Here is a 16,969-nt window from a genome sequence, read left to right on the forward strand (position 1 = left end):
GGCATGACTATACAGTTTTTACATGAACACCAATTGGTGTCAAACTTGCGAGGATTATTTAAAATATCCTGTTGTCTAGAAGTTTCTTCAGCTTCAATTTGTTGGAGTTCTTCTTCAGTGTACTCCGGTTCTAATATGTACCCAAATTGACCACACTCGTCAAAATTTGTCTCACTTTGGGAGCTGGATACATCAGAACTTTCACTCTCTGAACTAGACATTTTAGCTTATAGTATAGATTTATTAAAAAGGCTTATATATAAAACTTTTTTCTTTTTACAAAAACAACCACGCTCCAATCATTAGAAAACAAGGGATTGAGAAAAAGTTAATTGATTAAGTTAATTCGACGTCTTTTGATCTTGGCTAAATATTAGGTAGAAGTTAAAAGTTAGATTAGCTTGTGTATTTATAACAATGGTGATTCCATTATTTGAATTCCAGGTTATCCAAACAAATCTCTGGGTATTCATGTTAGATTTTGAAGGCCTCGGGGTTGAAACCATAAACTGATTGAAATAAAATAGAAAGCTCATTTCAAAATTTAATCACAAAGAATTAAAAAAATAATCGTTCTTATTCAATTCCGTTCCAATAAGACAAAGTTGACCTTTCAATTTTCTGTCAACATTTTTGATATTCTCGTTCAAATAGCTGAAGAATTAGTACGCGGTGAGAATTAAATTATTTTGATAAGGACGTTTCTTCCTGAATATTTCGCTTTGAACGACCCAATTACATAACTGCAGTTGGTAATTACTATCTATTTCAAAAATTCAAGGTCACCGATTCTTATTTTTTTTTTTTATTCATTTACTCGTGTTGATAAGGACATCATTATTTATAACTTTATTCAATTAAATTAACTAAGTATTTCTTATTTTTTTAACCAGAAATATTCAGCGTTAATAATATATTTAATTAAACTGAGCTCATGGAAAATATTAAGATTCCCCCGTTTATCATTCATACGAAATGTTGTTCACACCTAGAAAAGTGAACCGTGACGGCTTAAATTCACCGAGTAAAGATCAAAAGATACAAAATGTTAATCTTTTAATTAACTTGAATTTAACCACGCATTCAACAGGTAGTAACTTTATGTATGTGTCAAAGTACAATACACATTGCATTTGCGGGCCGTATTTGCACACTATGTAAATGTACTAGCAGCACATATTTATTAGACTGACGTAAAAGGTAAAAAGTACAAACATGCATTTTTAAAACACTTTCAGTTATATATGTTTGTTCAAAATATTCGTCGGAAAAAAAAATCATAAAAAGATATTTTATACGATTTACTTGTATCACTATAATCATTACCGAAAATATTAAAATATAAATCGTACATTCTAATTTCAAGATGAGCGCTGTTCCATCTTTATTATTAGTTGGTTAATAGCTACACCAAACGTCGTCGATGCGCTTTAAATAGAGTTATAAGATGATTTACGATTAAGATTTAAAATGAGATTATTTTCACTCCCGGCATGCTTAAAGACTTAAACTACGTCACATAAGTCAGGAAGTTTGAAGAAATAAAATTAATAATTCTTAATTTTCTCCTTTATTAGATTTCATATCAAAATAAAACTTGGTGAATATGTTTTTTATGGTATTATGAACATAATAAGATGAAAAGTGAAAAATCGCGAATTATCCCTTTAAGATACAGAAATCATGCATTCTTACAGTTACTAACTTTCACTGTAACATCTACCAATGTAATTTTTATCAGCAATGTTTTGAATTTGATCTTCTTGAAAGCCTTAAAAGTAAAGAACAGAAAATGAAAAGAATTAAACCTTTAAGCTGTGTTTCAAAATGTTATTTTAAGTGAATCAGTGCTGTTTTTTACAACAACAGTTTAGATATATACCAGTTATCCGTTATGAATAAGTCAATATTTAAGCAAAAAAGAAAGATTTGACCAGTTTTTGATTTTTGATTTTAATATTTTGATAACATTTTCCATACTGGTGACCAGCTCCAAACCAAAGAGGTGAAAAATTGAATTTGAAATACTGTGATTTACATTTATTTTCATGAACACTAATTTTCAAAGATTGAAGAAAACTTTTTTATTTTTTTTTGATTTCATAGTTTTGTCTAAAGTAGTCATACAAACCTTTAGAAAGTTTGTTATAATAAAAGAAAAAAAATCCATGAAAATGGGTTTCCCACTTATAATTATATATTATATGAATCCACAGTACCCATATTGAAATACGTTTGGTTTCTGATTTATAGGTCAAGCTTAAATGTTGGTTTCTGATTAATAGGTCAAGGTAAAAAAAACGTTGGTTTCTGATTTATAGGTCAAGGTTAAACGTTGGTTTCTGATTTATAGGTCAAGGTAAAGCAAAGGAGGAAATCGATGATAAGCCACCAGTTCTGGAGGAAAATTTCCCAAGCCTGAAACAAGCTACAATGATGGCTAAAGGTGTTAAGATGGATGTCCAAGAAAATAAAAGAAAAGCAAAAGTAAAGAAATCTGAAGAAACAGAAGACAACCAGGAAGGTAATTAAGAAAGCTGCATTATTGTGGTGAATGTTGTCATGGAAATGGAAAAAGAAGTATAGAACAGGGATTTTATTGCATATTTTGGTTTACCAAGTCAGGTTAAACAGTTGAGTTACCTCTCTTTCCTTAGGATAATCAACTGTAAAATTTAAGATAAAATTGAGAATTGAAATGGGGAATGTGTCAAAGAGACAAAATCCCGACCAAAGAGCAGAAAACAGCCAAAGGCAACCAATGGGTCTTCAGTGCAAAGAGAAAATCCTGACCTGGAGGCGTGCTTCAGCTGGCCCCTAAACAAAAATGTGCACTAGTTTAATGTAAATGTTTTGCTTTGGGAGGTAGCATTTGGTTTGAGGTTTCATGATTTCATTAATATTCTTCATCAAACAAAGACTGCTTCAATTATATTCTTGGAAAAGTTTTAATTATGCTGATCTCTAACACAAAATCTACAAAAAATATATAGTATACAATCTATGATAGTGATTCATTTCTGTAAAAAGCACAGGATGGATATACTGTTAGATTTTTCAGAAATGCTAACAAATGGTTTTATAACTTATCTGTTTATTTTAGAGCTGTTTTTATGTGGTTAATGCAATTATTAAATAATTAGATCATGAAAAAATCTTCATCAGGTCTTTCAGTCATATAACTTTACTCTGTACTCAGGAGTACAAAATTCATGCTCATTTTTGGTGCTCTTTATAGGTTGCTTTATGGTGTGAGCCAAAGCTCTGTGTTGAAGACCGTACTTTGACCCATAATGGTTTTTCTTTTACTAATCGTGACTTGGATGGAGAGTTGTCTCATTGGCACTCATATCACATCTTCTTAAATCTATTGAAATCCTAAAATCTAGTAAGTGTTTTTGTTGAATTTTGAGTCTGAGCACAATTTATTAATTGTACTTGAAAAGTTGAAAGTTGTATGACTGTATAAAGTTTAAGGTACTCCTAATTATTCAAGGGGTATTTTCTGATTTTCCCAGCAAAAAAAAGAAAATTGAAATGGATCTAAAGGCATTAACTATGAAATAAAAAGTTATTAACATTTTGATATTATGATTTTTGGTTATAGAAAAAGAAGAAGAAGATTTTGATGATCTAGATGTAGAAGCAGGAGTTGTCAGAAATACCAGAGAACAACCAGACACGCCTCCACCCATGGAACCATTCTTTACAATGGAGGAATCCCAGTCACAAGGTTTAAAATAAATCACTTTATTAATTATGTATATCCAAGCTTCATTAATCTTCCCAAACACTCTGCATCTATGCAAGGATATTGTTTTGGCTTTTGAGTTGGTCGCTGAAATTGCAAGGAAAGGAATTTATTTTATCCTTATTCAAATGCTAGATAAAATTTAATAAGGAAATTATTTTGTTCAGAAATGAGATTGTTATTTAAACATCTTAAACAGATTTTTTGTTGAATTGAGTTTTTTTTTTTTTTTGGTAAGCAAAATAGTTCATATTTTAGTTTTGTATTATCCATTACTGCAATTATTCCATAATAATATCTAAGCTTCACTCGTTTAGATATTCCAGAATCTGTAAGAAAAGGACTGAAGATGTTTGGTTATGAAAGGTTTAGACATGGACAAGAGAAAGCAGTATTGAGGATATTGTCAGGTTTGTGGGTTTATGTTTAATGATTAACACATAGCTGAATGGGTGATAGAGCAGATTGTAAACCCTACAAAACATTTTCAACAGAGGCAGAGTTTTTTTTTGGAAAAAAACCAAAAGTGAATCAAAAATGTTTATTTGAAAAATCCCAAAAGTGAAGCAAATTTTTTTTTCATTTTGACAGTGTATGATAATGTTTTGAGGCTAAAACATAGAACTTTAACATTGTCTTGAACATTATTGATGTAAAATCAATTGATTGTCATTTAGATTTATAATATCAATTTTTGATTGGTCCTCACAAGAAGGTGACATTGAAAAAACTATCTCCCGCTGAGCCATGGGATATAGTAATTATCTTCCTCTTATTAGCCAATCTAAATCTGGCATTTTAATATGAATGTTAATAACATATTTTATCTCATGAACAATAGAAAACTACTATGGATTCATTATTATTTGTTGGAAACCAATTAATTAAATGTTCAATGAATAACAACAATTTTATAAGCTTGTTTGCAGACTTCGGCAAAACCACAAATTCAAATATCCATGAATACGTAAGTCTTCCTTACTCCACGAAAATAAATAAATCCACAGTATACATAAAATTGAAAAGATATGGAATGATTGCAATTGAAACAACTATCCATAAGATAACCAAATTATGACAAATATGGTATGAAAAATCTACAGGGCACTGTTCATTCTATAAGCAACACCTTATATAAAAAGCTATTAAAGGCCCTAGCATGACAAATGTTAAACCATTCAAAATAAAAACTACATGCTATTGAACGAAAAACAAAGCATGGTCAGTTAAAAAAAATGAATATGGCAAATGAAAAGTTATATTATGAGTAGTGTTATATGTTTGGTTATGAAAAGTATAGATATAAGATTAACATTGGTAATTGTGAGGCAAGTTTGGAGTATATAGAAACTTTTGTAAGGAAAGTTTTTATAGGATGCAAAACCACGACCCCTTATAGGTTGTCTTGAAATCTGGCATGCTGGCACAGACAAGTTAAAACAGCAGACTGTTCAGACTATTTCAAACATCTTTTCCTCTGAAACTGCTGAACTAATTCCAACCAAACTTAAGCTGAATGATCCTTAGGGTATCTAGAATAAAGTTTGTGTTTTATTTTCTGTTTTGTCAAAAAACTTGGCCACCATGGCTAAAAATAAAACATAGGGGTAAAATGCAGTTTTTTCTTATATCTCAAAAACCAAAGCAGTGAGAGCAAATCTGACATGGGGTTAAAGTGTTCATAAGGTAAAGTTCTATCAGCCCGGAAATTTTCAGATGAATCTAAGAACCCATTGTTGGGTTGCTGCCACTAAATTGGTAATTTAAAGGAAATTTTGCAGGATTTGGTTTTTATCTTGAATATTATTAGTGATAAAGATAAACTGTAAACAGCAAATATGTTCAGCAAAGTAAGATCTACAAATAAGTTTTTATGACCAAAATTGTCAATTGACCCCTAAAAAGAGTTATTGCCCTTTAAGGACATTTTACACAATTTGTTTATCATGTTTTCTAACTTTAAAAAATCTTCTTTTCTGAAACCACCGAACCAATTCCAACCAAACTTAAGCTGAATGACCCTTAGAGTGTCTAGAATAAAGTTTGTGTTTTATTTTCTGTTTCGTCAAATACATGGCCGCCATGGCTAAAAATAGAATATAGGGGTAAAATGCAGTTTTTTCGCTTATATCTCAAAAACCAAAGCATTTAGAGCAAATCTGAAATGGGATAAAAGTGTTACTAGGTCAAGTTCTATCAACCCTGAAATTTTCAGATGAATTTAATAACTCATTGTTGGGAAGCTGCCACTAAATTGCTAATTTTATGAAAATTTTGCAGTTTTTGGTTAACATCTTGAATATTATTAATGATAAAGATAAACTGTAAACAACAAAAAGTTTCAGCAAAGTAAGATCTACATTAAATAAAAAAATAAAAAAACTACGATGAAATTGGACACTTAAACTAATAAACGAAAGATATTTGCCAAAAAATCCAGGTGAGAGATTCAGGCTCTTGAGAGCCTCTTGTTTTTTTTTTTTCAGATTGGGTTCATCCACAGTGGTGACATTATCATTAGGAGATTGTACTTGTTTACCTATCACTTCATATCACCATACAATCAGAAACATGATGTAATTCAACACATCTGATAAATGAAACCAATGCCAAAATTAAAAATATGTTTAAAAGTGTTTCCCCTCACCCACCCCATTAAGCCCCCGGGTCAAAAAATTGTTTTCCACAAAAAAATAGAAATTATTTTTATTCCCCAAAATAATTCGTTTCCATTTCTGAAAAGTGCTTGAAAGCAAAATGATTGATAATCTGAACACTCAAATTGAGCACAAACAAGTGATAAGTGGCCTAGACTGGATAAGTCAAACCATTCATAAATTAGGCCGTCAGTTTTCTCATTTGAATTGTTTTACATTGTCATTTCGGGGCCTTTTATAGCTGACTATGCGGTATGGGATTTGCTCATTGCTGAAGGCAGATTAGTCACCTATAGTTGTTAATTTTTGTGTTATTTTGGTCTCTTGTCTCATTGACAATCATACCTCATCTTCTTTTTTTATATGTGACCATGCAATGACATCCAGTTAAAAAAATAAAAATTAACCTGCCTTCCTGGTCTGTTTACAAAGGGTAGACCTAGGGGAGGGGAAACAGACATTCTTTTAAATGTGGCACAAAGATGAGCTGAACAGTTTCGTTGGGTAGATCTTGAACTTTGACTTTTGATGATTCCGCTGTATTTTTTTAACAATTGTTTCATGTTAATCCACAATGGTGATATCAAGATTTAACTTATCACTACTGATAAATATACAAATGTATTTAACTTTTGTTTCAGGTAAATCTACAATGGTGATATTATCAACAGGGGGAGGTAAATCATTGACGTACCAGCTGCCAGCTGTTCTGTATGCTGAGAAATCTACATGTTTTACCCTTGTTATCTCACCACTTGTGTCTTTAATGGAAGATCAGGTCTGTATTCATTTATTTTGCCTCACCTAAGGGCATTATGTTTTCCTATTTTTTTGTCGGTTTAGTCGTCCTTTGGTTTGTTCGTCTGTCTGTCCCACATCATGTTAAAGTTTTGGGTCAAGGTTACTTTTGATGAAGTTTAAGTCAAACCAACTTGAAACTTAGTATACATGTGCCCTATGATATGATCTTTCTAATTTTAATTCCAAATAAAAGTTTTGACCCCAATGGTCCACTGAACATAGAAAATGATAAGGGGAGTGGGGTGTCCATGTACTCTGGACAGGTTCTTGTTTATAAATGCCCTGGTTTTACCTAGAGACTTATAAATTGAAAGGGCATTATGTTTTCTGGTCTGTGGGTCCGTCTGTTCTTCCGTCCATTCGTCCCGCTTCAGGTTAACGTTTTTGGTCAAGGTAGTTTTTGATGAAGTTGATGTCCAATCAACTTGAAACTTAGTACACAGGTTCCTTATGATATTATCTGTCTAATTTTAATGCCAAATTAGAGTTTTTACCCCAATTTCACAGTCCACTGAACACAGAAAATGATAGTGCGAGTGGGGCATCCGTGTACTTGGGACACATTCTTGTTTGTAATTTTGTTAATTCAGCAGACATTTAATGAACTGTAAATGGTTTAGGTAAATACCATATAATAGGTACATGTCTATTTTCATCACTTCATTTGCTTGGAGCATAGATAATGTTTAGTATATGTTACAACTGTAATAAAACCTTCACATTACAGATCGTCAACATGAATTCAATCATGATGAGTTAAAGCTGAGAATACATTTCAGCCTGTGCACTCTTGTTTAAAACAATTTATAGAATACAACCAAACAAGTTTGAATTCAATTACGATTGAGCGGTTAGTAATTGGATTTAGCACAAAATATTTAATTGTTAAACAAACGTGATGTATTTGATTTGAAGATTTCAGTGGGTGTCATTAACATGTTTGCTTCACTTATGCTAATCTACCATCCAAAATTTCATTTTAAAACGAGAAAATAAAACATCAGTAATAACATAAAAAAAATGCAAACTGTAAAAGATAATTTTATTTTGTTAATATATTTACAATTAAGAAGTGTTAGAAAAGATTGACTTGAAAGCTGAACTTTATAAACAAGATTTATTAAGAAACTTTGCAATTATAGTTACAATAGCCGATCATTCTCTCCTTTATATGGATACTAAAATAAGTCACAACCAAGTTATACTGTTATTTACTCTTATTCTTCAAAGTAGATAAAATATATCTTTGTATAGAATATAAATATTCAACAACTTTGGTAACAAGCAAGTGACGACCAGTGATATTATCCACTTTGTTCTGCAACAATTGTACAATTAACGGGTACACAAAAATCTTATAGATAGGAAATACAATACACCAGTCATCATCGACATCATCATCTATTCATAAAAGGCTTGACATGAAAATATGAAACAATTTAATATTGAGAAAACTATAATATGTCATGTATGTATTGTTAATATATTAACCTGGAGCTGGTTTCACAAAAAAAACTTCCACTTCAGATTGATTGTATTAAGTCATGAACAATTCAGTATACTTACGATAATTCTAAAGTTGTAAGTATTTTTGTGAAATTGACTCCTGAATTATATGTTTTTTGGTATTTTACAAAAAAAATATACAATTCTGGTAACTAATCATATTACATCTTCTTTTTCCTGCATGTAAATTTGCAGGTTTTAAAAATTAAAGATTCTTAGTTTCATAATGAATTTGAAGGTATAATTGATAATAATTAAGTTAAGAAGCAGTACCTCCCTCGGAGCGAAGCCAGTTGAATTGGTACGGGATGGCCAATGGGGTGTTGTCCAATTTGGAAATGAACTGACATTTTATGAGCCACTTCCATCATTTCTACAATATTACCACCAGAAACTTAACTTTTATTCTTGCTACATTATGAACACTATTTTACATTTTCACTTTCACTTTTATTCTTTTACGTCATAATTAATACAACCGCATTATATACACTTTATGAACATGTAAACTATGTAATATTGTCCTGATGACGCCGCATTAGCGGCGAAACATGTCGACTCAATAAAACTATCACCTTGCGGTAACCCAGATGTTGTTGTCTCTACATATTATAATTAAGTTAAGTATGATAAAAATATTAAAATAACCATCCTGTTATTTTCAGATCACTGGTCTACCCCCAGGAGTGAAAGGTGCTTGTCTCCATACCAACATGACCAAGGCCCAACGTGAGTCTGTAATGGAGTCTGTAAAGGAAGGCAATGTCCACTTCCTGTTGGTATCGCCTGAGGCTATAGCTGGAGGAACAATGTCTGCCTTAACATCTGCTGCCAATCTTCCTCCCATATCATTTGTCTGTATTGATGAAGCCCATTGTCTGTCAGAGTGGTCACACAACTTTAGGCCATCCTATCTCAGATTAACAAAGGTAAAACTAGAATTAAGTTAGTTTTTTAGTGGAAAAAAAAATATACTCAGTAACTCTGGATTATATTTCTTACTAAATAAAGTTTAAGTACAGAATAAAATTTGACTGATAGTATGTTTGTTGTAGGTTCAGGTAGTTGACAGTTGATATGTATATATGATATCAGATAATATTTTTGTCAAGATTTGTTTGTGGTTCAGATCGAGACCTTAAATCAGGCTGTTAAATCTGTCTTGTGGTTGTATTTCTATATATAAATTACATGGAAATATGTTAACCACAAAAATGAGACAAACAGAAAAATTCCAAATACCATGTATTTCATTTGACTTGATTTGCAATATGAGTTTTCTTGTATGGTTAATGTCGCATAGCTAAATATTTAGTGGTATAGAAATATTCTTTTTTTATTTTATAGGTTGTTTCTTATAAAAAACAAATTTTTCCAGTTTATTTAAAACGTCCTGGTCAATAGCACATGATTTTTTTTTACCTCAAACCTTTGACCATAAGGGAAACTTAGATCTTTTCATACATATGTCTGATTAACAAAATCAGATCAGTACATTTAGAGAATTTTCATTAGTGGAATGAACTTGATGTGCATAGATTTAATTACATTCGTACTTTATAAACCAAAATGAATAAATATGACACTTTTTCCAATCCTGGTCAGGCTATTGACAGTTTGGCGGGGAGAATATTGTAAATTACAAAGTTTATATCTGGATAGCTAGAGGATATTTGAAAGGCATTGATTTAATATTTCTTTTCTATTTACTGTTATTTATTGACTTTATTGAAAGTTTAGCACTTGATTAATTACTGAATTTTACGTAAGAAGTTACATAGCTACAAGGATCTATGGTGAAATTTTTTCGTCTATTTACCCGCAATGTTTAACTGGTACAATTTTTTTTTCTGATACTGGTTATATTTTTTGCTTAAAAAAGAGAACAAGTTATAGGTTTATATGAATGTAATTTGTATTGTTTTAGGATATTCTGATAAATGTTGTTGATTTCATGGTTGGCAACTGACTTTTCTTTAAATTGGAAAAAATCAGTGTACTGTGGAAGTGTGGATTCATTATTATTCCTTGGGTACCAATTTTTTTAATGGATTTCTTTAGTACAAGAAAACCATGAATTTAAATGTTCAACAAAACAAAAGTTTTGTGAAGGAATGTATGCAGGCTTTGCCAAAACAAGGAATTTAAATATCCACGAATATACAAGTTTTCCTCAATCCACAAAATTGGTACCCCAAAAAAAAAAATGAATCCATTTATTTGTCTTTCATTCAAAAACAACAGTTTCCTTCACAGTTTTATCAAGCCTCAATTTAAAAGTTATTTCATGAATCATTAAATTTGAATATGAAAGAATTTTGTCTTTTAAAATGAAATTTGCACCTATTTCTTATGGTGCCTATTTATTTCATCTAATTTTTGTGTATTGTACTATAATATGAAGCATGTCAAGCAAAATAAAAAAAAAGATTTGTTAATGATATATTGAGGAAACAGAAACCCAAAGATACTAATAAAAGAAAGGCATCTAGAGGGCAACATTCAGTCTTCAACAATAAACAAGTACCTTTTGTTGATGATGTCATACTTGTGTGATGGAATAAGGGCACTTTGTGTCCATCTTATTTACTCTGTTATGGTGGGTTTGACAACTTACAGAAAAGGACCGAAAAGAACCGAAAAGGAAATCAATTTTTTTCTTGTAATCGAGGAAATTAGCAAAAAAAATACTATAAGTATCAAAATGTGAACAGTCATGTAAAAACATGGGTCCGACAAACAAAGGTGGTTCTCCTGTTTCAACCTTCGTGACAGAAAGTTGTTTGTAAACAGATCACACGAATGTCACAAATGTTAAATGTTTTGTCGAAACCCAAAAGAGTGTGTCCACTGCAGCACAAGTTCACAACACCCTTCATCATTTCTTCCGTATACAGGATAACGCACGGTGTTTTACCTGGAGAATGAGCCACATGCTTAATTAAACTGTGTCCATTCTGCATCATATTTTCTATACTGAGTTTGTATGTTATCTGCCATATTTCCACGGTTTCCTGTTACTGTTACGCCAGTTATATTCCGAATTTCTTTCTTCTTATCGTGGTATTTTTTGTCACGAATCTGTCTTGGTGCCGAAGGCACTGTTGCTTCGTCACTACAGTTGATTAGCAATTTATTGTAAGCATTTTTTGGACGCATGGTCTTTACAAGTTCTCCCATTTCTTCAAATAACAGTTCTGGGGTAAGAACGAAATTCGTTTCCATTCTTTGAATTGCCATGGGCAGAAAAAACCAGGGCATTTGCCTACAAATTCCACGACAGCGGCATTGAAGTTGATCTCAAATGAAGGAGGTGCTTTTCCTACCCATGTTACTCTCTTCTTGTATGACTGTTGCCTAAGGGTGGAGTAGCTTAATATAAACAAACAAAATATTTTTTTTAAATGTTAGGATTCACAATTATAGTAAGAGAATATTTGCTTTTTCATTTATTTTTACTGCGTATTATTAAAACATGTAATATGCTTAAATTAAAACGTATAAACCGTTGCATTTATTTTTACCTGTCCTAAGTGCATGGTTTTTGTTTGTTGATGTGGTTTGTGTTTCATAAGTGTTTCTTGTTTCTAGTTTTTAGTGGAAGAAGACTTCAAGTCTTCTGAAGGCCTATGGTGCCGGCTGTAAAATCATTGAACTGTTACCACATCCGTATGCTGCATCCCTTTCTGTGTATTACAATTTCATAACAACTTCCGATTCTGGACACCCATTTTCACACATGATTAAGCATCTGAATCATTTAATTTGTAAATTAGGATTGAAAAACAATCACTATTGTAAATATATACCCTTTTATTTATGTAAATTATTAGATTTCATCTCATCTACATGAACGTTATTTGTTTACTTGTAACCGGATGTTTTTAATGTAGATATTTGTAGTACGCATGCATGAATTTGGTATCGGGTCGACTCGCCCTGTTTACATGTTCACCCTTGGTCTGTTCGTCCTGAGTTCTTTTGCCCATATAGTACGTGCGCCCTGTGTTCATTCTCTTTACTCTTATCAAGGACATTTTATAATACGTCACGTCCTTGCATTTACTAAAAAATATTTTTATTAAGGGTATGGTTAAAAAACCTCTACAACATGAATTTGTGAAAATCATCACAAAAATATGATTGCTCCTTATTTTGTTCCCAAGGTAAGACAATCTTGTTCAGCCAATCAAATTCAATGTTTCTCATGATCAAATTAATAAGCAAATCAAAAACGTTTTCTCTGAAGATTATTCTTACATGCTAGATTTTGAACTTGTGTTGTTTTCATCTAGTTGTAAAACTGTGAACATGGCAGGTGAATTTTCATCTGCAAGAGGTTCTTACACAGCTTAAGGATAAAAGCATGGCTGATTGACAAAAATCAATGATGCAGTAATACTAATAAATAATAAATAGTAGTTTTTGGTATACGATTGCTTATACCAGTTGCTCAGGTCTATGCCCTCACGTCAACCGTTTTATTCTAAACACTAAGGAACAGCTTAGATTCGTATGATTGTCTTGCTTTAAAAGGTAGAAACAAACAAAGGGATTGAACTTGAACAACATTCCTATTATGTTCTTTTCATAATCTTTATGTTTGATATTTCCCTTGACTTATATGCCTGTTTTTAACAACACGGAAAATCAGATTTGAGCAGTATTTATATTTAATGTTTTTATAAATTTAGAAACACGTCAAAGGGAATTCCCCAGTTTTGATAAAAATGCGAGAGTTCTCTGAATTCCGATAAATCTGTTTCTGTCATATAAGAACTTAAGTGGAGTTTTTCTTATATGTCACCGTTATGAAACTGATATTTGATATTGTACTTCAATAAAGAAATAGAGAACCATCTAGGTCGTTTAATTACCATTTAATACACGTTCTCGTTACAGGGTTTGTTTAGGTAATTGTGCGCATGCGTATAGTTTTCCTGACTTCAAGGGGAATGGTTGCTGTGAATTCCCCACTCAATTGATTAATTTAAAATACATGGGATCTTTTCTATGTATGTCTGCTATTGAGGGTTATTGTTGTGGCATAATTTTAAATCATATGCATCATTTAAATTAAAACAAATGTAGTCCAAATCGTAGAGCTTTAACTACAACACCCCTTCAGGCGAAATGCAGTTTCGAGTTGTCTCCCTTCCAGAAGTAAATTCCGTCAATTCTGAGAGATCAAAATATACAATACAAATTAACTCATTCTGTTGATAAACGTCGTAATATATGAAAAAAACGATCACAATTTAAACCAAGGGATGTGTCTGAAAAGGAGTCATGACCCCTGACCCAAAAGGAAATAAAATATTTGAAGAGTTAGGAATGGGGTTCCTCCTAGAATTAACGTAAGAAAATAGGTGATAAGATTATAAAGATATGAAGTGAAATACCTTCTCTCGTGACTGTTGTGGAAAGTAAACTTGGAATTGAAAGTACAAAAATAAAACACAATAAGTACATTGTTTATACACTTGTATCCGGGGTTGGCTATTTTGTAACTATTCAGATTACGTTAATTACATTTTACATGTGCAGTTGTCTTGAATTAGTTTTGAAAATAATATTATCCAGCAATCTGCTCTTTGATTTCACTAATTTATTGACATATGTTATTTTTGTATTCAATTAAATCATTTGAAGCGCAATGTACTATTCTTTTTTTTTCTTCACAAAGACCAACAAACAGGTTGGGACCCCCTCCCCCCCCCCCCCCCCATTATGAGTGGTGTCCCTTAAATGAGGGACTGTCCCTAAAACAAGGGGTCATTTAAATGTTGGAAAAAAAAAAGAAAAAAAAATTAAAGATTTTTAACTCAAAAGTGGGAAAATTCATTATATTTGGAACAACTTTTCTTAATGAGGGGTCAAATTAATAAAGAATATATAAGTTTAGAAATATCACAAAATTTTTTTGATATATGTTTTGACCATTTAATACTTGATAGATGCATAGTTCTTGGGGAAAAGTTTCATCAAATAATATGAATATAGGTGCTCATTTTTACAATGGGTTGTAATGTTCTTCCAATGAGGGTTTCCTCTCATTTGGAGTGCTGTTCCCAACCTGTTAAAGGTCTATCTTTGTGAATAATTCAAAATTGGAAATTTCAACAAGCATCTAATATCCTTACACAAGAAAATAAATTCTGGTCTGCTAGCTACATGTTCATCTTTTCTACTGATTTAATAGCTAGAATCATGCAAACAGACTTAAGAAAAAGGCATGTAAACTCATTATACAAATATGACACTTTTTCTAAACAATCCAGATCGCGCAAAATACTTCGCTAAAAATTGTAACCTTTAAAATTGTTGCACTAAAACCCCCCATACAAATTGTGACTTGGATGGAGAGTCGTCACACCTTCTTATATCTATATAAAAAAATATTTTAATGATAAGATTAAAATCCTTGATGAACAATAAATGATAATTAAACATACATATATTAAAAAAATATTACTAAAAAACCAAGCTGTTATATTGTTTCTTTTTTGTAAGTTCTTATATCCCTATAAATGCACAATCTAAATTTGACCTATGCATTCATTTTAATTATTACGAAGAATTGTTAACAATATAAAAAAATCTGTGTATATAAACATTGTTTTAACTTAATATAATGAATATATATGTATCCTCTTTTTGGTCCTTTTTGGTTCTTTTCTGTAAATTGTTGCTCTTTTCTGTAAATCGTTGGACCGATTATGGTGGCATTCATATTTACCAATACACTCACAGTGGTTTTTTTTGTAATTGATTATTGTGAAATCTGAGACTTATAAAACAAGTATCAAAATCAACATTTGGTATTCAAGTTATTTAGTGCAACCCTTTAGTTTGTCAGAAGTATTCCAAATTTAAACTAATGGAAATATTATCTGTATACATTCTTTCAAGACATTCATGTAGGTAAAATGCTAATTTTTTCTCTCTAATATTTTGATCTTTTCAATCCATATATATATTCTGCATAGCCAACAACATTATAGTAGAAATAAAGTTTTTTTGTTTTGTACAAAAGGTTGGCTGGGGATGAGACAGATTTCCTTTTGAAATAAAAAAAGTTCATCATGAAATAATACTTTTGACTTCAGAATGTAACATCAATCTGTCAATTTGTTCTACCATTGATTCACCATTGGGGAATGAGTTCTAGTTGGGTTTAGGTTTAATCAAATTAGTCTTGCTATTGTTGGAGAAAGAAGAAATATATATATGCATTAATTTACATGAAAATAGATTACTCTGTATCTTTTGAATCAGAAAATTGATATTAGATGTTTTGCTGTGCTCTTTTATTATCTTGGAAACGATGACATGCTAGATGGTTGGAAAATACATAAATTGCTTAGTTTATATTATCAGTTCTTAAATAGGTTTTATAAGATTGCTAGAATCTAATCTCATCTTTAATAGGATTAAAACTTATATGTTTTGAACTACAGAAATATATAATAGCGAAAGCCATTTTAAAATAATCCTTACAAATTTCAAATGAATACACAATCTCTTAAAATAAGAAAAAGTAGTCTTTGATTTTAAATTAGTATACATATATATGTTGGTCATTAAACTTCAGAGGTTTCCATGTTGACTCTTCCTTAGTGCTGAATTTACTATTTTTTTCTATTTTTCTTTTTATGACGTTTTTTTTTTAGTCAAATCACTGATAAGGTTTATATGTATACCTAAATGTCCTATCAAATAGAATGATATATTTTTTTTTTTTTTTTTTTATAAAGTTTTGTTATAAGACCAATCTATGATAAGTTTTATACCTATACCTAAGTGTCCTATCAAATAGAATAATATCTTTTTTATGTGATTTCTACATTAAAAATTGGAATTAAACCAATTTTTGTTCTTAAGGAAATACAAAGTAATAATTATTTTTAGCATCATTTAATTAAAAAATTTCAGTGCACAAATGTTTGAGGGCTTTCTTTGCCCTTTGGTCCAGTCATGGAAGTATTACAGTGCACAAAATTTGGCAAGATTTATTAAGAATATTTATACTTTTTACGATTGCCAAATATCTCGTCTTTCGCCAAAATTGCATGTGTTGAAATCAGAAATCATTTTTTAGCTCACCTTGGACCAAAGGGCCCATGTGAGCTTATGCCATCACTTGGCATCCCTTGTCATCATTTGTCTTGTGGTCCGTCGTCTGTCGTCATCATAAACTATTTAAAAAATCTTCTCCTCTGAAACTGCTGGGCCAGATATCTTCAAACTTTAA

The 16,969-nt window shown here is 31.1% G+C and overlaps 1 protein-coding gene across 1 annotated transcript in view; it reads left to right on the forward strand.

Annotated features, from left to right (window-relative positions):
- The window catches only part of LOC139524734 (ATP-dependent DNA helicase Q4-like), a 210,832-nt gene that overhangs the window by 19,452 nt on the left and 174,411 nt on the right, over positions 1-16,969 (forward strand). Inside the window, exons 8-12 of the mRNA XM_071319782.1 lie at positions 2,354-2,524; positions 3,608-3,733; positions 4,069-4,161; positions 7,050-7,186; positions 9,381-9,644. Of these exons, the coding sequence (XP_071175883.1) occupies positions 2,354-2,524; positions 3,608-3,733; positions 4,069-4,161; positions 7,050-7,186; positions 9,381-9,644 (791 nt within the window). The remainder of the gene's footprint in view (positions 1-2,353; positions 2,525-3,607; positions 3,734-4,068; positions 4,162-7,049; positions 7,187-9,380; positions 9,645-16,969) is intronic.

Source organism: Mytilus edulis, chromosome 5 (genome assembly GCF_963676685.1).
Source record: "Mytilus edulis chromosome 5, xbMytEdul2.2, whole genome shotgun sequence".
In the NCBI taxonomy this organism is placed as follows: Eukaryota; Metazoa; Mollusca; class Bivalvia; order Mytilida; family Mytilidae; genus Mytilus; species Mytilus edulis.